This window comes from Lissotriton helveticus, chromosome 10, assembly GCF_964261635.1.
Source record: "Lissotriton helveticus chromosome 10, aLisHel1.1, whole genome shotgun sequence".
NCBI lineage: Eukaryota > Metazoa > Chordata > Amphibia > Caudata > Salamandridae > Lissotriton > Lissotriton helveticus.
In genome coordinates, this window is record NC_136071.1 from 359,197,406 (window position 1) to 359,220,889 (window position 23,484).

The 23,484-nt window shown below is 47.8% G+C and overlaps 1 protein-coding gene across 2 annotated transcripts in view; it reads right to left on the reverse strand.

Moving 5' to 3' along the window:
* Nucleotides 1–6,572: 6,572 nt before the first annotated feature.
* Nucleotides 6,573–23,484, reverse strand: part of LOC144783943 (uncharacterized) — a 282,927-nt gene continuing 266,015 nt past the window's right edge. The window contains exons 6-7 of one of the 2 annotated variants that reach the window (XM_078662674.1): nucleotides 12,115–12,294; nucleotides 6,573–6,898 (exon numbers count right to left, since the gene is read on the reverse strand). In XM_078662674.1, the coding sequence (XP_078518800.1) occupies nucleotides 6,866–6,898; nucleotides 12,115–12,294 (213 nt within the window). In that variant the 3' untranslated portion in view covers nucleotides 6,573–6,865. The remainder of the gene's footprint in view (nucleotides 6,899–12,114; nucleotides 12,295–23,484) is intronic. The other variant, XM_078662675.1, reaches the window with a different exon arrangement.

The following is a 23,484-nucleotide window of genomic DNA, read 5'->3' on the forward strand; positions in this document are numbered from 1 at the left end:
TCCACCTATACATACAGTGAGGTAGGCGCCACTATGGCCTCCGCTAAATGTTTCCTTTATACAGTTTGATACTCTGAGCAGGACGAGAGGCATACTTTTACAGCAAACCGTGCCCTTAACCTCTGCTAGGGAGACTTTGATCTCCAGATCGCAAGGTCCTCGGCAGAGATACAGGCACTTATACGTAGAAACTGCCCCTTCCATTTCACAGAAATGGTGAGTCGTATCTTCAACATGTCTGATACAACGGTTATTGTGCACCTATTTAAGACCATAGGTTCAGGAATGTTAAGCACCTTTAAGATCGTCCTCGGAGGTATACCAAACTTTATACACTCTGTCTTTGGAAGCATTATTGGAGGGCTTCTGCTGATCCTGTTTCTGATAGCAGGAATCCTGATTGTTACCTTTCTGCTATGCAATGGACGTCAAAGCCACCAAAGAGATAGCAACAGCGCTCCTAAAGCACAAATACCGTGAACGCATGGTACAACATCTGGGCACACCGCGCCTACAGGAACTGAGCGCCTCTTGGTTCCTGTCATTTAGACCAGTGTGGATGGACTGTGTTCTATCAGTTCTCTGATGCCTGTTCTTCGAAGAAGAATGCGTGTTGGACCTCTGTCTGACTCTTTCATCGGTTGTGCCACCAGATGTTGATGCTTTACTGGACCCGATAATGGCCCATGTTCTGCAGTGTCCTCAGCGCATTCCAATGTTGTTGGCAGCATTTTTAGAGCCACCACAGGTAGTTTCTGCTCCTGCTGATGTGGACACCGGCTCCTCCAACACTCAGGCCTTGGATATGGCACGGGCTGCCCCGGCATCTGCTGTAGATCAAATCAAATCAAATCAGGTGTTTGTTAAGTGCGACTACTCACCCGTAAGGGTCTGAAGGCGCTGGGGGTGGTTGGGGTTCGCAGGTTCCAGTCCATCAAGGAGTGGGTCTGTCAAAGAGCCAGGTTTTGAGGTTTCTTGCGAAGATGGGGAGCAATGTTATCTGTCTCAGGTGGAGCGGAAGGTCGTTCCAGGCTCTGGTCGCGCGGAAGGAGGAGTGGCCTCCCGATCTGGTCTTTCTGGTGTGGGGGACCACAGCGTAGGAGAGCTGGGCTAATCGTAGGGTCCTTTGGGGTTCGTGGAATTTGAGTCGGCTGTTCAGGTATGCTCGTCCGGTGTCGTGGAGAGCCTTGTGAGCGTGGGTTAGCATCTTGAAGGTGACTCTAGCTTCAATGGGGAGCCAGTGGAGTGTGCGCAGGTGCTGGGAGATGTGGCAGTGTCTTGGCAGGTTGAGGACCAGTCTTGCAGCGGTGTTTTGGATGTTCTGTAGCTTGCGGGTGAGGTTTTTGTTTATCCGGCATAGAGTGCGTTGCCGTAGTCGAGCCTGCTGTTGACCAGGGCATGAGTGACGTTCTTTCTGTGTTCGAGGGGGATCCATTTGAAGGTCTTACATAGGAGGCGGAGGGTGTGGAAGCAGGAGGACGAGACGGAGTGGATCTGGTGGTCCATTTTGAGCTCTGAGTCCAGGATGATTCCCAGGTTACGTGCGTGGTCTGTGGGGGTGGGCGGGCTTCCGAGGACGGGGACCACTAGGTGTCATTCCAGGCATCTGGGTTTGGGCCCATGATGAGTACTTCTGTTTTGTTGGTGTTTAGTTGTAGGCAGCTGTTTTTCATCCATTTGGCGACGGCTTCCATGCCTTCTCAAAAGTTGTGTCTGGCGGTGTTGGGTTAGTTGGATAAGTAGAGGATAAGCTGGGTGTCATCTGCGTTTGACACAATGTTGAGTCCCTTGGTTCTGACGATGGGGCGAGTGGTGCCATGTAGACGTTGAAGAGAGTAGGGCTGAGGGAGGACCCCTGGGGGACTCCGCAGATGGTAGGTATAGGGTCCGAGAGGAAAGGGGGGAGTCTGACCCGCTGCGTTCTGCCGGAGAGGATGGAGTGGATCCAGTCGAGGGCCTTGTCTTAGATCCCTGCATCGTGGAGTCTGCTTATTAGGGTGCGGTGAGAGACTGTATCGAACGCCACTGAGAGGTCGATGAGGAAGAGGGCTGCTGTTTCTCCTTTGTCCAGTAATGTACGTATGTCGTCTGTTGCGGCGAGGTGGGCGGTTTCCGTACTTTGTTTTTTTCTGAATCCGGATTGGGAGGAGCCAAGGATGTTGTGCTCTTCGATCAATGTGGCGAGTTAGCTGTTGATGGCTTTCTCAATGATTTTTGCTGGGAACGGGAGAAGGGAGATGGATCTGTAGTTTTTGAGGTCGGTGGGGTCTGCCAAGGGTTTCTTCGGGAGGGGGTTGATCTCAGCGTGTTTCCAGTCGTCAGGGAACGAGGCGGTTGCCAGGGAGTGGTTGATGGTGTGGCAGAGCATGGGTGCAATGGTGTCAGCGGCTCTGTTGAAAATGTGGTGGGGGTAGGGGTCCATGGGGGCCCCGGAGTGGATAGACTTCATCGTCTTCATTGTGTCTTCGGTGGTGAGGGCTGTTCAGTTGTCGATCACTGGCTTCAAGGTGTCGGGGTGGTTGGTGAGGGTCCAGTGTGTTGATTGTCTTCGTCAAAATTGTCGTAGCTGCTCTTGATTTTGTGGTGGAAAAAGGCGCTGAGTTTGTCGCAGAGGTCTTGTGAGGGAGGGATGTTGGTGGACTCGCTAGTGGGTTGGGCGAACTCCGTGTTGATGTTGAAGAGTTCTTTGCTGTTGTGTGCATGAGTGGAGATTCTGTCTGCAATATCTTTTTTCCTCGTTTTTCTGATGAGTTGGTGGTGGGCTATGGTGGCGGCTCTGAAGTTGTTGTGGGCTTCTGTGGATTTGGTGTTCCTCCAGGCCTTTTTGAGGTGGCAGAAAGTGCGTCTGGACTCTCGAAGTTCGGTGGTGAACCATCTAGCTTTCTTGGCGTGGGTGTTGTTGTTTTTCCTGAGGGGGGGCTATGATGTTGGCGCTGTCGGAGATCCATCTGTGCAGGGTTTGGGCTGTGGTGTTGGCGTCGTCATTTTCCGCGATGGTTGGGGTGGAGTTGCTGAGTGATGAGGTTAGCTGGTCGTCAGTGATTCTGGTCCAGTTTCTTCGTGGGAGCAGGTGCTGGTGACTGTGGATGGTGGGTGTTCTGAAGGTGAAGTGGACACATCGATGGTCAGTCCACGGGAGTTCGGTGGTGTGGCTGAAGGTGATTGAGTTTCCTGTTGTGAAGAGAGGGTCGAGGGTGTGTCCTGCTGAGTGCATGGGTTCGGTCATGATCTAGCGGAGTCCGATGTTTTGGAGGTTGTCCAGGAGGGATGTGGTGCTGGGGTCCAGTTGGTTGTCGAGGTGGAAGTTGAGGTCTCCCAGTAGGGTGTAGTTGGTGGACGCGATGGCATGTGGGGAGATAATGTACGTGATGGAGTTGGCGAAAAGTCTGCGGGGTTCAGGAGGTCGGTAGATGAGGGTTCCTCGGAGGGTGGAGGTAGGGCTGGCCAGTATTTGAAGTGAAGGTGTTCCATCAGGTATGTGGGCTCGTCGGGAAGTGTGCTCAGGCGGAGGGTGGATTTGTGGACGATGGCGAGTCCTCATAACGGGCGGCTGGGACGGTCCTTCCTGGAGATCTTGTATCCTTGGGGAATGGCGATGGCGATGTCTGGTTCCCGAAGTGGTGTTGGTCCAGGTTTCAGTAAAGAATGCTACGTCTGGGGTTGTGCTGTTGAGGAGGTCCCAGATTTCAGTGGAGTGTTTATGAAGGGATCGGACGTTGAGGAGGCTGCATTGCAGGGTCTTCGGTTTGGTTGTGTTCTTGCGGGCGGATTGCACAGGGTCAGTGGTCTTGGCGGTGCTGCAGGTGTGCTGGCAGCGGTGACAGCTGAAGGGTCCGTGGGTTTCGGCTGGTGATGCTAGCTTGCAGTTGTTGTTGCGGCCTGGGTTGAGAGCATGGATTGCCGTTGGGTCGTAGCGTTGGCGGTGCAGAGATCGAGAGTTCCTGGTGCTGGTCACAGTCAGGTCGCAGACGGGCGCAGATGGGCTTGCCTTTGGTGCAGCCGCCATTAAGTAGGGGCGGGGAGGGCTGGACAGCTGGGAGGCGGGAGTGGAGAGGGGAGCTGGATTGGGTCGGTCACACTGGTCGTGATGGGGGGGTGCCGTGGGGGCAGCAGCAGCGGGAAAAACGGGCTGAAAAGGCAAAAAGAGAGAGAAAAGTGCAAATAAGGCAGCAAAAGTCCAAGAAAGAGTGGAGGAAAGAAACAGAGGAAACAGGAGAGTAAAAGGAGGAGATTGAGATGAGGGGAAGAAAACAGAAAAAGTTCAAGAAAGAGTGGAGGAAAGACACAGAGGACACAGGAGAGTGAAAGGGGGAGATTGAGATGAGGGTAAAAAACAAGTGAAAAACAGAGGAAAGACACAGAAGAAGAGTGAAGGGGGAGCTTCAAATCAGGGAAAAAACAACAGAAAATGGAGGAAAGAAAGAAGGAGAGTGCAGGGGGGAGATAGAAGTGAGGGGAAAAACGAGTGAAAAGGGAAAGAAAAAGCGGAGCTAGAGAATGGAGACAGAGGTCCACTGGACCACCAGGGATGAGGCGCAGGTGAAAACTGTGGGTGGAGGAGGGCCTCGAACACCAACACTCGAGAGTGCAGGCGATGGGGGAAAGGCCTCACTTAATGGTGGAGCTGCGAGGGGGGGGGGCAATTTCACTGACAATGAGTGAGTGGTCTTGCTGCAGGCAGTATGAAAGATCATCTGTGCTCAATTGACATTCTTTGTGAGGTGTTACAGTGATCGACGGCTGTGTATGGAGACAGCAGCAATGTTGCGTCTCCCAGCAAGGACACATAAACATTTGGCATGTCGCATGATGGAAAGATTTGGCTTTTACCGTTTTCGAAATTCTAAATTGAAACCTTTTGACATGCATGGTTTTCTTATGCTTGTTGCTGTTCGGACTATATAAACAAACACTTTTAGAGCCACTACTGATTTTTTTGCAGAAAACTTTTAAAGGTTTTTTTAACACTTTTTAACTTTTCCTAAACATTTTTTTTTTATTGTTTGTTGGTAGTATGCTAGAATTTAGTAATGTTATCCAGTCGGATAAGGAGTGTGTGTTATATTTCGTATAGGTACCCCAACATAGGTCTAGGTATCGTCATAACCCTTCTCCTACATTCTCTCCTATACTACATATACAATGGATTTGAAGGACTGACCTTTTACCCAGTTACAATACTACACATAAGTATGTAGGGTTTTCCCGGGACACTGGCCTAATAAATTATGCATGAGGATTCTTAGTTTCTTGGAATCACAGCAGGACCATCATCTCCTGCATAATAACTGTGTATAAAGTTCATTACCAACGTCATCCTAAGTCTTAAACTGGCACAGCAAGGTAGAACCCCTGGGGATACATTAGGGTATATAAACATCACATATTGCTGAGATAGGAGAGGAGATCACGTCTTCCATGCCGACACACTGACGCGAGACGCTGAGGTTCATGAATGCAGATACTCAAGCTCGCAGTGGTCTGACATCCCAGGCGGGGTGTTCAGCTCGAACCAGAACGATGTCCCACAGTCTCACATCAGGTAATGGGGATGGCTATATCCAGGAGGGATTCTTGGCTTTACACCTACTCACATGCTAGGTACACTTAGCTACATCTAGTTAGGGTGCATCGTAGGAGTACGCACTTTACTGCCATATATTTTATATACTTGCCTGTATTTATGCTTTTAGCAAAATGGTAGAAACCTACCATCTGTTTACTTTCTCAGTGATCCTACTTATGTATCTATGCTACTGCCTACTGGTGATTTCAGTGCACTTATTTTACGCTAGAAAAACCACTGTTCAATAAATACTTATTGAAAACGTAAGTTACGGTTTCAAGGGCCCTGAGGGATCAGATGGGTCTGGTCATTTCTCAAAAGGGAATACATCAAGTGCAGTACTGAATGTTTCCCAATGTAAAATTACAAGACTGTGATGTTCTCTGCCTCTCAAATAATACCCCCGGGTAGCCCGCAGTGCCAGCAAGAAACACACGTATCCACGTACATTTGCGACAGTGCACCCAAAGGTAGGACTGGCAACTCAGGACTTTATGTTAATGGGGGGGGGGGATGCCTTGCTAGGTCAGGATCAACAGCTAGGGGTGGGATGAATATTCCGGGCTGCAGTAGCAATCTGGTTTCATTTTCATTTTCCCTTTGCCAGTGTGATGTTTAGGCCAAGAGATGAGTTGATGTGGCATACTCAGGAGGAGATGGTCTTCAGTTACTGCAAGAGTTTGGGGCACTGCTTTCCATTAACATCTCTGTGACTCTGTACATGATCACCAGTCGAGCTAATCTCACTTTTTCTATATTCATCACAATGCTGCATATTCCTGTTGATAATGTTTGCATATATCATTCGATAAATGCATTTGTTCCACAGTCATGCATCAGCATCACCAAATACGGCAGTAAGGAAAATAGAGAAATATTTTTCGTGCAGAGCGAAATGACATCCATTCGGAAAGGGACAAAGAAATAAAAAAAATATCGTTAGCAAGATGTTCAGAAGCACACAATTACCTTAAAATGAATTGTAATTAAAACATGTACAGTTACGTTCATTGTTCTTTTTATTTTCACAGATTTATTTTTTTATTATTAACATTGTCTTTTTTTAATTCGTTTTTTGGGGGGAAATGGCACCTTCATATAATCCACCACTGTTCGCAATGCAAGTACAACCTAATTGTAAAATAATCATTGTTGCCGTCTTTCAATTATATTCTTTCCTTTCGCACGGGTGACAGCTCGGTTGGGTCACCTACAGAGCAAAATCAAAATAGACAAGTCGGGGCAGGATGGGCTGTGCTGAAATCGCTTCTGTTTAGCCCAATGTTCTTCCCTCTTCATTCATCCCCTTTTCGCCGGGCTGAGTCTTGTGTCCTGTATATGGAGAAAGAAAAGTTATGTACATCTGTTGCGCTGACATTCCTGGGGTACATTTTGATGGGATGGGATGAGATGGGAAGGGGAACACGGAAAAGAAATAGGATGTGTTGGGTTGGAAGGAGACAAGATAGGATGAAAAAAAGTGAGCATGCATTAGGAGCCACAAAAGACAAATATTTATGTGGGAATCTAGCATGATGCTTCCTCTTTTAGAAATAAAACCACATTTTGAAAATCTCCAACCATCCCATTTATAAAAATGTTGATTTTTGTATATTTCCTAGTTTGAGAATTATTACAAAGAAATCATAATTTATTTATTTGTTTGATGCATATTTGTGTATTTATGAGTGATGTTATGAAGTTCAAATAATAACCATTGCTTAGGCTGAGGTCCCTACCTTCCAGTAATGGTTCCGTAGATATCCACAGAAGGCAAAAAGTTAAGAGCAGCTGATCTAAGCAGTGCTTATGCCATATTCCAAACGGATAGCTTGGATTGGATTAGAGATTCTCAAGGGCACACCCTTATTCCATAAAGGTCGTTCCAATTAGCCTTGACCTTTTTCCCGATTGGGCCCACCATAACAAAGCCCGTGATATGAATTTGGGTAGCACCATGGCCCTACAGGCTTATAAAAGCTTAGGTAAGGACAAGCCTTGCTGCTTACTATTACAGGTAATAAGACCAGATATAAAGGCTTTAATGAACAGTACTTTAGTTTGAAATTGTATGGGCATTTTAAGCCATTTATTGTTCAATACTCACAGAAAGTGGTAGTGTGACAGACTCAGTCAAATTGTAATTGTAAACACAAAATAAATATTTTTGCAGTTGGAACCACCAAACACAATAGCCCCCTTTTTAGGTCTCGCCTGTCGATGCGCATGCGCATCGAGCAAGGCGAGAGTATTGCGAGTTATCCACTCTTTATCCACACTGCAAGGAATTGTGGCGATTCCTTGCAGTGCCCGTGACTTTTAAGGTCAATGCGCATGCGCATTAAGCTTATGCGCATGCGCATTGACCTTAAAAGTCACGGGCGCGTGCATGTCCGTCTTTGTTTACCCGCTCCGCCCCCTCCCGCCGTGTCGCCTTGCCTACTCTCTTCCACAGCCTCCCCCAGCTCCGCCCCCTCACTACTTGATTGCACGGCCGCTAGGCCGTGCCTCCCCTACTCTCCTCCCCCCTCCTCCCCTGCCTGCCTGCCGCTAGCTGAGTCCTAGCGTTGGCTGAACATCCCGTGATTTTGGACAAATCCCTTAATCTTGCTGTGACCTTGTTTCTACTTTCAGCGCGGAGGCTTATTTCTAAACATGTTCACACTCTCGACGTCTGAAACGGGTGAAACAGGACTATGAGATTGCAAGATTTCTGTGAAAATTGGTAGTCTTAAAGAGCTCTGCCGCCCACTTTAAAACACATTCAAGACCTCACTAAGTGAGAGGAGACCCCACTGTTCCTCTACCACGAGGCATCAGACCTTTAAGACCGCAGCGTTCTTTCTGTTCGAGTGAACGCAGACCCTACCCTGTACAATACCACTCGTACGAGTCACAACCCAGCCTACTATAATCGCGCATCTTTGTGTGACACGTTCCGTGAATTCCATTCCCCGAATCTGTTGCGAAATACTACAGCCCACACTTTACCCGTGTTGTGACTGACTAGTTTTAATTTATTGCGGTGCCCATTTCATTTACACTATTTTTGTTCTGAAGTGTCTGCCATTTATTGCAGTATTGTACCTCTACCTGCACTTTGTACGCTTCTGAAACCTGCACACATATCACTTTTCCTCCTATAATGTACCGATTGCTACTTCATGTATTTTTGCTGCTCACCATTGTCACTATTCATTCACGCAACTCAACGTTGCCTTCCTTCACCTATAATTTTCTCCTCACGCATCCTTAATGCTCCCATCGAGACGCGCCCCGCCAACCCACTGCAAAGTCCGCGCTACCAAAACCAACAAACAAACTATCACCCCCGCATCGCTCTCCGTACTCTGGCCTCAGCAACCCCCTTCTCCACCCCCACCAGTCCCCTCGGCTAACTTGGTAGAGATGCGGCCCCGCCCGGGCTCCCCCCTCCCAGGACTTCCTCCTCGCATCCCTGCCCCCTCGCGCTGCTTCAACCCCTCCCCTGGCCACGGCACTTTATTAGGGGCCTAACCCGACCATTTGACTGTCATTGTAAGTCTCTTGCTGGAGCTACAGTCCCAACAAAAAATAAGCCTTTCGGCAGTCCGATGTCCCAGCTGCGTCTAGCTTGCTTTCTGTGACCAGACACACGTTTTTTGGCTTTTATTGAGTTATCCCCTCTGCTCTTGAACATTGTAAATCGCACCCTCTCTTCTATGGGTGCTAAGTGCTATATCCTGTATTTTTCTTCTTCATATATGACTTTGTTTCTATCACTGTGCTGCTCTCTGCAAATTTATAAAGCGCTCTGATACCCGTCAAGTTTGCGCTATAAAAAACGATCAAATAAATAAATACTTGCATGAAGTCCGTGTTTTAAATCTAGCGACTGAGATGTATTTTCTATTTTGTTTAGTTCATTTCGTGACAAAAACGTTACGAGTCATTGCCTGTGCGACTTCTTTTAATCTTGCAGAAGCAAGGCTGCACCACGCCACATCTTGTTCCTCTTTTACCCACTCTGACACTGTCCCGGGACCGTCAAAACCAGTTTGCCCAGTTTGGAAAGCTTCACTTCAGTGCTTCTCTCCTCTACCTGCATATCAACACGGTGGTGTGAGGGGGTGTGGTGTCGGGAGAGGTAGGCTGGGGGGAGGAGAGGTGTGTTTGTGACAACTCCCAGGGCTGTGCACAAACGCCTTTCATTTGCTCGGTTACCAACAATCTCATAGCCAGCTACTTAAGTGTCCAGGGAAGGCAACACGCAGGGCCGAAAGCTGCCGTTATTATCCGTAACGACCTCAGAGGGGACCTCTCAACATTACTCACAGAAAACAACTCAGAAGGTGGAGTCATTATACTAAAAGGAAACCGCACAGGCTTTCTGTATACTGTGACTGTGGGAGAATTAGTTAATGTTCCTGCGTTTGAGTTAGAGCTTTTAGATTTGTTTATGGCTTTTTTTCTTTGTAATTCTTTAGCATTGCCTACAGGAAACAAAAATGCTAAAGATTTAAAAAAAAAACCCATAAACAATTCTAAAAGCACTAACTCTAATGCTGCGAGACCTATTGCATTTCCAATGCTTGTTAGGTCAGTCATCCGTCACAACCTTTTGATTTTACTAAAATGATATGTCTACTACACTTATAAGGGTTTCCAGCCAACCATTTTCATCCATTGGTCTGTTATTGTGTCACTCAGATTTTTTTTACCGAGAAAGGACTAAAGGAGGGTGATTTGATAGGATTCTGGCACTCACTAAACAATCCCACAATATTGTTAACTTGCTTCTATCTCGGTTGCGGTGCTCTAAAAAGGTGGGAAGATTCACCCAACTCCCCCAAATGTTTGATCCAAAGATCAGAGTTCATAACATTCCAGCCTCAAGCGAACGCCACAGTATATGTGAGAGTGCAAAAATGTATGTTCATCCACAACATTGATATTCTGAAGGTCATTTTATTTTTCGGGCTGCTGGCCTCTTCTTCGTTTTTAGCCTTAGAACCAACACGTGTTTTGTCGCGGAAGGGCGTATCCCATGACTTCCTCAGGGCTATCAGGCCAATATAGCGTAAATCCTGGCATTACTTCCGGTTGTTCTTCAATGCCGAATAAAATCATTAAATCGTCCACAGGCGTCACCACTTTTCTCTTATTTTTAATCCTTCGTATGAATCTGATAAAATCTGTACTTTTGAAATTATGCAAGGTGTCTCCTGTAACCAGAGAAATCCTCCCTGCACAGGACTATCTGTTCTTCACCGCTCCGACCTCGGCGTTCTCTTTGGTGAGGCTCATAATTATTAAAAATAAGAGAAAAGTGGTGATGATTTATTGATTTTAACCGGGTTGGAAGTACAACCGAGACTAAGGAGTAATTCCAGGATTTACACTATATTGTTAGGAAAGCTCTGAGGAAGTCGTTGGGTACGCCGCCCAGCAACGAAACATGTGTAGGTTCTCCCCAGCCCCGCAACAAAACACTTGTTGGTTCTAAGGCTAAAAGAGAAGAAGATGCCAGGTTTTTATTCTGCCCACTACAGCTCATGGGTCAGCAACTTCAGCCTTTGGATACATTCTCAGTGAGCCTGCATTCTAACCTTTCAAGAGGAGCACATCCATACGGGAAACGGCCATTACAACGAAGCCTTTACAACGAAATTGTTAACCACACATGCAGTACAACGCATGCGTGGTTAACACGAAAGCCTTTACCACGCATACCTTTACTACAAGGTTTGTAGTAAAGGTATATGTAGTAAAGGTAAAAAGAAAAAAAAGGGGGGCTGGGGGGGTCTCCCCCCCCAAAAAGAAACTCACCTGAAGTCACGTCGGGTATCAGCGTTGTTTAAGAGAAAACGGAAAATAAACTTCCGCTTTCTCTTAACGACGTATGACGTCACCACGCTAGTAATTGTGGTAAATGTAATGCGTGGTAAACGAATTCCGTCGTAAAGCATGCGTGGTAAAGGCATGCGTTGCAACGGAATTCGTTGTAACGTCATATATTCATCCATACACAAAGTGTTTCCCTTCAGTGCCAGTAAATGCCATGCCAATGAGTGCTTTTAGAGACCGAATACATAGTATCGCTTTTAGCCACAGTTTTTAGTTTTTTAGATTGACGAGGGCCTGGCAGATTCCCCAACAATAAGGTTTTGCAAAAACCAACTCAAAACAACACAAGCATTGGCAAAGCCAAAAGACTGGCACTTAACACTAAACCTATTATACTTGTTTCCATCGTACATCACACACCATTTTTGCACACTCCCCTTTCAGGTGATGACCAGGAGGATGATGAACAGTTCTGGAGTAGTTCTGAGAAAGAATGCTTTGCTTAACTAAGCGCAACTACATTAAACCCAGTTATAAAAACGTTAAAGTGCTAATTTCCACGTCCGTGTTTCATTTAATATGCATCATTCACATAGTTCAAGGTCAAGGGCACAGTGCAGTATGTTCCTGTAACAGAAAATATGAAAAAGTCCTGAAGTGACATATTCCTATTTTTCGATAAGTGCTTTAATTGATACGTTTTTGCATGTTTTTTTTTTTACCCTAGTGCGGATGTGCACTGCACCCCAGCCTTCTTCACTTGAGCTCATGGAGGAGGAATCTGACACAGATTTACAGCCATGACGCAGCCACGGATTCATCTTTTTTCTCTTCTGTGAAGGGTTATACTTGGGATTGGCCCTTTCTGCCACCTCAGTCCTATCCGCCACTGGGGTTCCACCCTGCGAAAGGAGGGCCCCAGATGGTCAGTCAGGCACTTACATGCACACTATCTATATACTGATTATTTACACAGAAGATACTAAATTATGAATGTTTTTGGTGCTTAAGACAAACGAAAGCCTGATTTGGAGAGTGAAAATTTATAAATTAGTGCAGGAAATTTTAAGTCCTCAACCGGAGGACTCTCCTCCTGTGCAGAATCTGCTGGTTGAGCGACTCCTGCTACAGAGATGATTAGGCATGGATGAAATTTAAATTACATCAGCGTAATAAGCATTATTTTGGGGATTTCACATTATGCTTGTTACATGAAGCTCCTGATACTACACCATTGCACCACTTCATGTAATTACAAGCCATTCGCGGTGAAAAGTTACCACAAACGCGCAATTTGCAACAAGAAATTTTCGTGAATGCACAGAAAAAGCAGAACACAAGCAGCTTTTGTTCGCATGTTTTTATTGAAATGCGTCCTTGCACCATAAATTGACTCGAGGACACATTTAGCGCTAAAATGTAGCACAAAATGATGAATTTGCATTTCACATAGTTTTGCATAACTTTGCCATACATTTATGGAATTAAGCAAAAAAACAATTAAGCAAGTTTCACACCTCCCCTACAGATATTTTGGAGGAGATATTCTACTGGAGGATTCTCTATTGATGGAAGAACCCCCAGCAGAAAATGTGACACTTTGTGCATGCATTAAAGGATTTTCTATTACCACCCAACTCTAAATCAGGGCTTGGGTGCTATTAATAGTCACCTCTAAGCCGTCCATTCTTCTAAATTGCATTGAGTTAAACACAGCTTTGTCCCTAACTTGTGATCTGCATCTTACACACACATCTTTTGAGGAAGCACTCAGCCCAATGAGCTACGATAGCAGATTATGAGCCCTCTGAAAGCTAACCATGCACATATAGAAGCAGAGCGCACAAAGATGGGCTGTTCTCTGAGGCAGACTACTGCTTCGGAAAGACTGTTAGGCCTGGGCCATAGTTTAGTGTTCATGTGCCTGCCATGTAAAAACGTTAACCTAGACTTGCATCCTTTATTTATTTTACTTATTCATGTGTGCATACATTTAGGTACTCATCAAATCAAACATTCTTATTGACACACAAAGAGATAGTACATACACAGAGATTCTACATAGGGGCCGATTCCGATTCGGGTCGGAAAGGCTCCGAACCATGTTCGGAGCCCCTCCGACCGAATCGGTCATTGCCGGCCGGATAGGTTCCCGACCGAGCCATTCCGATGGGCTCGGTTGAGAAGGAATCCGACTCGGATTTCCGGATCGCGGACGACAGGCTCAGAGCCTGTCCGCAGTCCGGAAATCCTCCTGTACTCCCCCGATCGCCTCTGTGCAACCGGGGGAGTACAATAGCAGCTTTTCACTGCCTTTACGTGTCAGTCTGTCCAGCACGAAAAGGCAGTCGGAAGCTGTCTTTGGCGGCCCCCAGCAGGGCCCCCATGGGTGTTGAGGCCGCCGGCTGGCAGCCTGGGGGCACCTATGGTGCACCTCCATTGATCCCTGCACCCGGGGGCAGGCACCTTGGGGTGCACGTATGAACTGCACCCCTGCTTGCAGCAATGCAAGCATGCTTTCCGGTCGGAAAGCATGCTTGCATTGTCTGGTATACGAATGCGACCGAACCCTGTTCGGTCGCATCGTACTACCAGGGCCGTAACCCACGACAGCAGGTCAGTGGGTTACTGCTCTTGACCGATGTCGGACGGACTCAGGTCCGTCCAACATCGGAATCGGCCCCATAATGTTGAAACTGGATTTAATAAGGACTGAAAAGGAGAGGGAGGGGTCGAAAGTGGATGTGAGGCTGATCACTCAGCATTGCAGTATATGAAGTGTAAAGAGTACATCACATACCAGACAATGCCAGAGAGGCCTACCAAGAAGGTACTTTTCCGGGGCGTGGCCAACTGCCGAGGGAAATGGCTGCACGGTAGTGAAGCTCTGTTGCACCACTCCCGTAATATCTATAATTAATCAATTTGCCCCGATAGAAAACCGCTGAAACTCTCACCCACTGCTCCCAGCGGGGAGGAGTGCTGCTCCACCAATTGCGGCATACTTCAGTGACTCGGCTGGAGCCATGCCACGGTAGCTGAGGGTGTGGCGCGTGCTCGCGATTCCTGGCTGGCTGACTACACGATGGTCATGGCTGCGGTGCGGCCTCCGGATAACTTTTGGCTGAGAAATCGCCGCACACCTCCTGTTGTCCCGCATCACATAGGGTGAGTCTGCGGCACCCACGAACCTTGCAGAGTGGCGGATTGAGCAGGGGGCGCCCCCTGCTGCCTAACCATCACCCGCTGCAAAACTACAGCGACGCCGGAGGTAAAGCGCCATTGAGGCAACCATCCATGATCCTGACGACTACTTTGCTCTGAGCGTTGCTCAGGCCCAGCGGACCTCAGAACCGGCCTGCTGATGAGCCAGGAGATCGGCTACTGCCTGCCTTGAGGTTGGGGATGCCACGGTGACAGAAAGATGATGAGGGCCTACCTGGGATGGTGGGCTGGGCCTAACAGGTACCAGAGTCCAACAGGCCTGAACTCTGTGCACAGATTGCTCTCGGCTGGGGTGGCATCTTAGCCCCTTGAACATCGTGCTGCGGTCTAATGCAGCGGGCAACCACTGATCCACCTGAGCATCACTGTGGGTGAGCAGCGCAGCAACAATTACCGGAGGGCTGGGGGGCCTCCTCATTGGGGTCAATAGTGGCCATCTCCTATAGTCGATTCCCTCCCCCGAGGGGAGCACTGAAGCAATTGTTGGCCCTGCTGGATTAGTGGACATCGCACATTGCGGGCACGGCAAACAGACACTGCTCCCAAGCGGACATGGTGGCACCTCACTATTGCCATTGAATTACCTGAGGCCTTAGCTGGGACCGCAACAAACTGGCAGGTGAGATCCGGTGTGATTGAGTGAGGAAGCTGCGACACAGTTTGGGTCCCCCCTCCTTTAGCTAATGGTGTGAGCGCAGTCTCCTGCATGCTCTCTCTGGTGCAGGCCCACCTGGCGAAACCCAACATGCCGGAGGCGGGTTTGTCCCTCACGCAGGGGCGGTGAGTAACCAGATGGGCCCTACCCTCCCTGCACTGCACCTGGCACTCTGCCCTCAGTATGGCGAGAGGCCGTATCAGTCGTAACCAGCTCCAGACAAAACTGGACATGTTTGCATGGCAAAAAGGGCAAGAGGAGGCAAAGGACAACCCAAAGATGACGGGGGTCAACCTGAACCTACTCTACAAGACATCCTGGTGGCCGTCACTGCAGTACACACTTCCCTAGAGGGCCAATTGACACCGTCGCCTCCGAGATCTCATTGATCAGAGCAGATATGAGCAAAATATCCGAGCGTATTACTGAAGTGGAATCCGCAACCAAGACTCTGGTATCTGATTCTGACCTCCTTAAATACCTAGTTGCAGATCTTACAGTCAACCAGGAAAGGCTAGAACTCCAACTTGATGACTATGAGGGCTGTATGCACCCCAATAATGTCTGTATAATAGGAGAGCCCGAACTCGCGGAAGGATAAGCTGCAAATTTGTTTGTAGAAGACCTAGTGCTACATCATCTCCAGCCTAAAGGCTTATCCAAGTACTTTTCAATAGAAAGGACAAATAGGGTGCCGGGTTGGCTGGCCCAGGCCTGGAGCGACGTCCCGCCCCATCCTGGCATGAGTGTTCAACTTCCTCGTCCGAGATGTGATATTGCAGACAGCGAAATCGGCCCCACCGGTAACCTTTAAAAACAGCAAAGTTACCTTCTTCCCTGACTTTACGTTGAGGGTCCAGAAACAACGCTGTAGCTTTTGAGAGGTGAAACGCGCCCTGCGCGATCACAAACGTATGCCATGCTCTTCCCAGCTAAGCTCTGCATTGAATCAGAAGGAAAGACCTGTTTTTTCTCCAGTCCTGAAGATGCATGGGACTGGCTCGACGGCTGGCGCACGGTTGGTAGGCCCAATAACAAGGCGCGCCGTAGGTGTGAGAATCAAGAGTGGCCCGGCCCACAACAAGCATCCCCAATGGGTGGGGCCACCACCGCGGTGGGTACCCCGGACAAGGGGCAGGCAGACTGAAGGAAAGACCCCGTGGTCCTGGTTGATATAGCAAGTCGATGAAGCCCTTAAAGACAGGGATTGGTCCACACTGGAACTACTCTGTATTAACACCCCGCAGGTGTCGCCGGATCCAAGGCCGAACCTATAACCTGTGGAGGGATGTTGCTAGTCTTTTTTGTACTTACATAAGTCTGAACCGAGTTTCTCCTCTGGCGCTAGATATTAGGGGCAAATATAATCTAAGAATTGTCACCCCAGGGAGTGGGGTTGGTTCACGTTTCAAGTTATTTTAAGGGTGGGCAATAGGAACTCTGCAAGTTTGGGTTGGCGGGGGTTCATTGCCCATCATGTAGGGAGGCAGGGAAGGGGGGGGCTTTTGGGGGTGGGGGGTATGTCTATTTCATTTTCATTGTTGTTTAATTGCGATAACAGTGGGAGTGAAAAGCTACTTGTGCACCTACATTCGAGGGGTGGACTTCTCCATTGACTCCTGTCGTATACACTCTGGCCATGGACGTACTGCCCCCCTCTCCTATACACACACCATGCCGAGCCCTAGTATGAAGTGATAGCTTCCCATCGTCACGTGGAATGTAAACGAGTTGTGGAACAAACTGAAGAGGGGGGTAGTGTTACATTATCTCAAACATATATTATATATAAACGTATAATATTATCTCCAAATATAGTTCTCCTGCAGGAAACGCATCTGGTTGGTAACTCCTGCAAGGCACTGGACCGCTGGGGCTGCAAATTACCTCTAGTTCACGTGAGGCCGGCATGCTCATCCGGAAACAGTGTCCATACATCATACACAACAAATCGGTGGACGCCCAGGGCAGATTAACTGCGACTACCAGGACATGGGAGGGAAAACCCTTCAACGTACTTTCGGCATATGTGCCCCCGTCATTAAAAACCTCTACGTTGACAGACATAGGTAGATTATTACCTAACTTCCAGACGGTATTTTGGTCATGGGAGGGGACTTTAATCTGACAGTGGACAGTCGTGTCGGCCGACGTCCCCCTCGACAAGACCCATATGACACCTCACCACTACAGGATTTTGTCCTGGCCTACGGCCTTATTGATCTTTGGCGCGACTTTCACCCATTAACGCAAAACGTTACTATCCACTCTAGTGCCCACAGTAGCCAGTCCAGAATCAACTATCTGTTTACACACACGGATGACCTTTCCAATTTCACTGACACAACTTTATTAGCACGCGGTATTTCTGATCACTCCCCTGTCCTGACACAACTAAATCCACCCCAAGAATGCAGCCATCCCACCCTGTCCATACCCCCATAGAGTTTGAAGATACCCCATGTCCGCTGTGCCCTCCTAAGAGAGGGAGATCATTATTTTGCAGAAACCACGAACACAGTCCAGTCCCAACAGACCCTGTGGGGTGCTTTTGGGGCGGTCATTAAAGGCCATGCACTATCACTGTTGGCAGGGCACAAGAAAGAACTGAGGGCACGCTTGGAGACATGGAGGAAGAAATCCCAGAGTTGGAGGAAAGGGTGGTGGTCAGCATCGATGAACAGCTCACACACACTCTTACTATCACGTGGCGAGATTATCAGCAGTTGACGACCGACATAGTTAGGGCAAAATACAAAATATACAAATTGGGAGATAACACTGGTAAATTATGCGCTAGGCTGGAAAGGCGGGAAATCGAGCAGCACTGGGTGCCCCTACTTGAGACAGTAGTAAGCGACCCCCAACAAATTTCAGAGGCCTTTGCCTCCAATTTCGGGTCTGTCTACACCTCTGTCACCTGCTCTACCCTACAAGATTCCAGAGACCTTCTAGCCGCTATTCCAGTTGCCACCTTCACTCCAGAGGATTGTGATGCTTTGGAGGGCAACTTAAAGGAGGAGGAAATAGCCATAGCCATACGGGGTATTAACTCGGGCAAAGCTATAGGCCCGAACGTGCTCCAGACTGAACTGTTCAAATTTGTGACGTCTAAGATAACACCCACTCTGCGCGCCATGTATCTTTAGAGCTATCAAACCGGGGCATTACCCCAAGACTTGATGTTAGCCTCCATGGTTCTCGTTCATAAGCCAGGTAAACCGTCGACAAGATGTGAATCCTAACGTCACATCTCATTATTGACAGCCGAGGTCAAGATCTTGGCTAAGATATTGGCCAATCGCTTGATCCCACTATTATGCAAACTGGTGCTTCCAGACCAATCAGGCCTTATGCCTGGTTGCAACACGGCCCTTACCCTCAGTAGATTACACGGGGTGATGGGGAGAATCCACACCATTCAGGAAGATGCAGCCCTGCTTTCTTAGGATGCTAAGATGGCATTTGACACTATCGAGTGACCTTACCTATTCGCTCTCCTTGAGCTGGTGAGGTTTGGACCGCATTTTATAAAATGGGTCAAACTATTATATACAGACCCTGTGGCCCAAATCGTGGTAAACCAGCATACCTCTCTGCAATTCTGGTTAGAGAGAGGGACCAGACAGGGCTGCCCTCTGTCACCCCTTATTTTTGCGCTAGTGTTGGAACCGTTGGCGACATCGATTAAGGGGGCCCCATGATTAGGGGACTGAGATGGACAGATCAGCATGAGGACAGAATTTCCCTGTATGCTGATGATGTCCTATTATACATTGCAACACCATTCACCTCGATCCGTTGGATTTTACATATATTTGTTATATTCAGCTCTCACTCGGGCTATACAATTAACTGGCCGAAATCTGTCCTCTTTATGCTACGGGGCCATGCGCCCGAATGCCTCAGGGCAGCGACATAGTAGTGGCAACACAGGGGTTCCGCTACCTGGGCATATATGGCACACCCCATCTCACACTGTTCTATGACAACAATCTCAAGGCCCCATTAACCAGGCTCCACAATGATGTGCTTCATTGCAGGGCACTGCCCATTACTTTAATCGGCAGGGCGGCTTTGTTCAAAATGTTGGTGCTACCTCGATTTCTGTATGCATTACATAACACCCCCTACCAAGTCCCTGATGTTTACTTTGCTAAAGTGAAGAGTGAAGTCAGAACCCGTTTGTGGGATGGGAAACACCCTCGAATAGCTACGCACAAATTAACCAGGAGCTGGTATGACGGGGGAATTGTGCTACCAGACTTAAAACAAGATTACTGGGCCTCGCAACTCGCTGTGGAGAATCAAATGGTCTTTGCCCCTCCTTCCGAACCCGCATGCCGTACAGACCAGTGGCTAATGACACCAGGGGAATTCCGACGCGCTCTCTACTCTAAACCTAAACATCTACGCCTCACCGGTCCCACGGCCCGTACAGTGGCAATTTGGCATCGGACGATAAAAACGCTGGGATGGCATAAAAATTACTTACTCCTGTGTGGTAATCCGAACAACTGGGCCTATTGAGCAACTGTGCGGGTTTTGATAAATGGGACCTATTGGCATCTCTTCCATCAGAGATCTGTGGAAACGCAACAAGATGGTCCCATTTAGTAAATTGCAAGACCAATATCAACTGGCAGAGGCAGAAACGTTCCGATACACACAAATCCACCATGCCCTGACCTCAGTTGTGACCAGTGGAGAGGCTATTATTAATGCAACAAAGGGGGAACCTTAGGTGGACAATATTTAATGGGGTCCAGTGTACTAGTCCAATGAACTGATAGCAACACAGGGTACAAAGTTCCCCAAGGAAAACAAAGAAGTGTGTGTAGGGAGTGGAGGGTATCTGCACAGGGAACTGGGGGGTTCCCTTATTGGAACTAGAAGACCTCACACACCCAGCAAGCTAGATGTCATGCTTCATCACTGGCCTTCTGCTCCTCGTCAGACTGGCGCTGCAATGTCTGACGGGCACCTTGTAGGTGCTCTTTGTCGGAGTTCTTCTGTTCCGGCCAATTGGTGAGTGCGTGTAAGGTGTTCAATGATAGTGTAGTCGTGCGGATGTGGTGAATTAAAAAAGGTAAAACAGTCCACAGTGACCTTTATTGATGTGGCTGGTTCCCTTAGTTAAAAAGTGGGAGGGGAGATAGAAAACCGGGGAGAGTTATAGCTAGCTACCTCGACCCTCTGGTCAGGTCGACATGTTTCTTGTCTATCTGGCAATTCTTCAGGACCTATAGTGACAGTACTACACAGTGAACAAACAAGTGTAAGGAAAGAAAAGAAAATTACAACCTCACTAGGTCGGTAATTGGTAGGCTAGAGGTCCTACTCTGGTATGGTGACCCTAGAGGGATGAAATAAAACATGTTCAGGGTAATGTTGGCAGATAGCCAGGGTCAACAGACTCCACAGAAAACACAGACATATTTACATAATTAAGATAGTTGAAGCAACCAAAAAGGTAGTTGAAGCAACCAAAAAAGGTTACACCCCAATGTGGTGGACCCTAGTAGTAGTCCAGACTGATTACAATAATATGTTGCATCAGCACGGGAAAAGGGGATGCAGCCTGATTAAAAATGACGAAGGCACAGCCAAGGTAAAATAAACAAGTGGGTTCTTACCCTAGGAAAAACCCTATCGGGCCCCGCAGACTGTTCCTGTGGGACCTGCACGGTCTGGTTAGGTACCTAGGGAGAAGAATGAAATATACCGGGTGCCATGTTCAGAGGGGTATAGTGCGCCAACAGGTATTACGCTGAGCCAAGACAGTCCGGGTGGTCAGAGTCACTAATCACTGTCCCAACCACTAGAGGATGCTGCCAGAAGAAAGGGCTGAGCCTTGTATGCAGATTCACATAGATCAGCGCAGCATCCTCTAGTGGTTGGGACAGTGATTAGTGACTCTGACCACCCGGACTGTCTTGGCTCAGCGTAATACCTGTTGGCGCACTATACCCCTCTGAACATGGCACCCGGTATATTTCATTCTTCTCCCTAGGTACCTAACCAGACCGTGCAGGTCCCACAGGAACAGTCTGCGGGCCCGATAGGGTTTTTCCTAGGGTAAGAACCCACTTGTTTATTTTACCTTGGCTGTGCCTTTGTCATTTTTAATCAGGCTGCATCCCCTTTTCCCGTGCTGATGCAACATATTATTGTAATCAGTCTGGACTACTACTAGGGTCCACCACATTGGGGTGTAACCTTTTTCGGTTACTTCAACTACCTTTTTGGTTGCTTCAACTATCTTAATTATGTAAATATGTGTGTGTTTTCTGTGGAGTCTGTTGACCCTGGCTATCTGCCAACATTACCCTGATCATGTTTTATTTCATCCCTCTAGGGTCACCATACCAGAGTAGGACCTCTAGCCTACCAATTACCGACCTAGTGAGGTTGTAATTTTCTTTTCTTTCCTTACACTTGTTTGTTCACTGTGTAGTACTGTCACTATAGGTCCTGAAGAATTGCCAGATAGGCAAGAAACATGTCGACCTGACCAGAGGGTCGAGGTAGCTAGCTATAACTCTCCCCGGTTTTCTATCTCCCCTCCCACTTTTTAACTAAGGGAACCAGCCACATCAATAAAGGTCACTGTGGACTGTTTTACCTTTTTTAATTCACCACTTCCGCACGACTACACTATCATTGAACACCTTACACGCACTCACCAATTGGCCGGAACAGAAGAACTCCGACAAAGAGCACCTACAAGGTGTCCGTCAGACATTGCAGCGCCAGTCTGACGAGGAGCAGAAGGCCAGTGATGAAGCATGACATCTAGCTTGCTGGGTGTGTGAGGTCTTCTAGTTCCAATAAGGGAACCCCCCAGTTCCCTGTGCAGATACCCTCCACTCCCTACACACACTTCTTCGTTTTCCTTGGGGAACTTTGTACCCTGTGTTGCTATCAGTGGAGAGGCTATACCTGAGTCATCCCCATTAGAGGACCGCCTCCTAATGGATCCCTTGACACATAGAGCCATTTTACTCACATACCGCAAACTAATGAATAATAAACCTTACCCGCTGGTGCGCCTCCGGCAGCTGTGGGAGTCGGACCTTGGGTACCTAGAGGACGATGACTGGCAGAAAGCCCTTGCCTCTCCCAAAGAGGTTGCAATTCCAATGTGATTACGAGTGATCCAACTTAAGACCCTACACAGAGTTTATTTAGCAGCACACACACTGGTCAAAATGGGGCGTCGTTCGGACCCTGGATGTATTAGCGGGTGCACAGCTGAGGGTACCTTCTTCCATATGATCTGGAAGTGTTCAGCCCTTCAGCCATATTGGGGGAGTGGTGTCACAACACTTACCAAGGTGTGCAAGAAGAACGTTATTCACTCCACGAAACAATGTATGCTAAGTGTGTGGGAAGCCACTGATCTGACACACACTGAGCGCACATGGGCGTCACTGGGGTTTGCTCTCGCCAAGAGGAATATTGCTCAACTGTGGGGCACCGGGGATTTGACTACATATCAAAAATGGGCCAATTATATGGATACTGCGATGATTGCAGAAGAGTATGTCTTTAAACATAGGGGCTGCCCCAAAAAGTGGGTCCTTAAATGGACTAAATGGAATGTCTCCTGTGGCGAATTATGTGTGTCTCCAACTGTTGAATTGCGGAGGACTAATTTGGACACTGATCCCTTTGCTCCAGAGTAATACGTACATCAGTAACCCATGTGTCTTATTGAATACACTCTCGTTAGTAATGAATGTTGATAACTATGTGGCCCTATGGCCTTTCACTGCACAATTGCAACATTTAATAAATAAAAAGATGTTTTAAAAAAAAAAAGAAGGTACCTTTCCTATCAAGACATAGGAGGGAATTAAAGAGAAGGAAGGATGAATCTCAAAATTGAAAGAACAAAAGAGATTACTATGGATTACTTCTTGTTGCCATGACACGCCCCTAGGAGGTCATGGTTCATCATTGGGCATTGCTCCTCATTGGGCCAGCAATGCAATGCCCTACAGGCCCCATGAATGTTCGCTTTGGCGGAGATCTTTGTTGTTTATGCTGTATGATGGAGGGTGTATGCGAGGGTGTTATGAATGTGTGGGGTTGTGGTATGTAAGGGAGTGAATGAAACTGTCTAGGAGATACCAAGTTTTTTTAATGTAAAGGTTCTCCTGGCAGGATTAAAAAGACCAAAAACTGGTTAAGGCTACTGTAGGGGCGT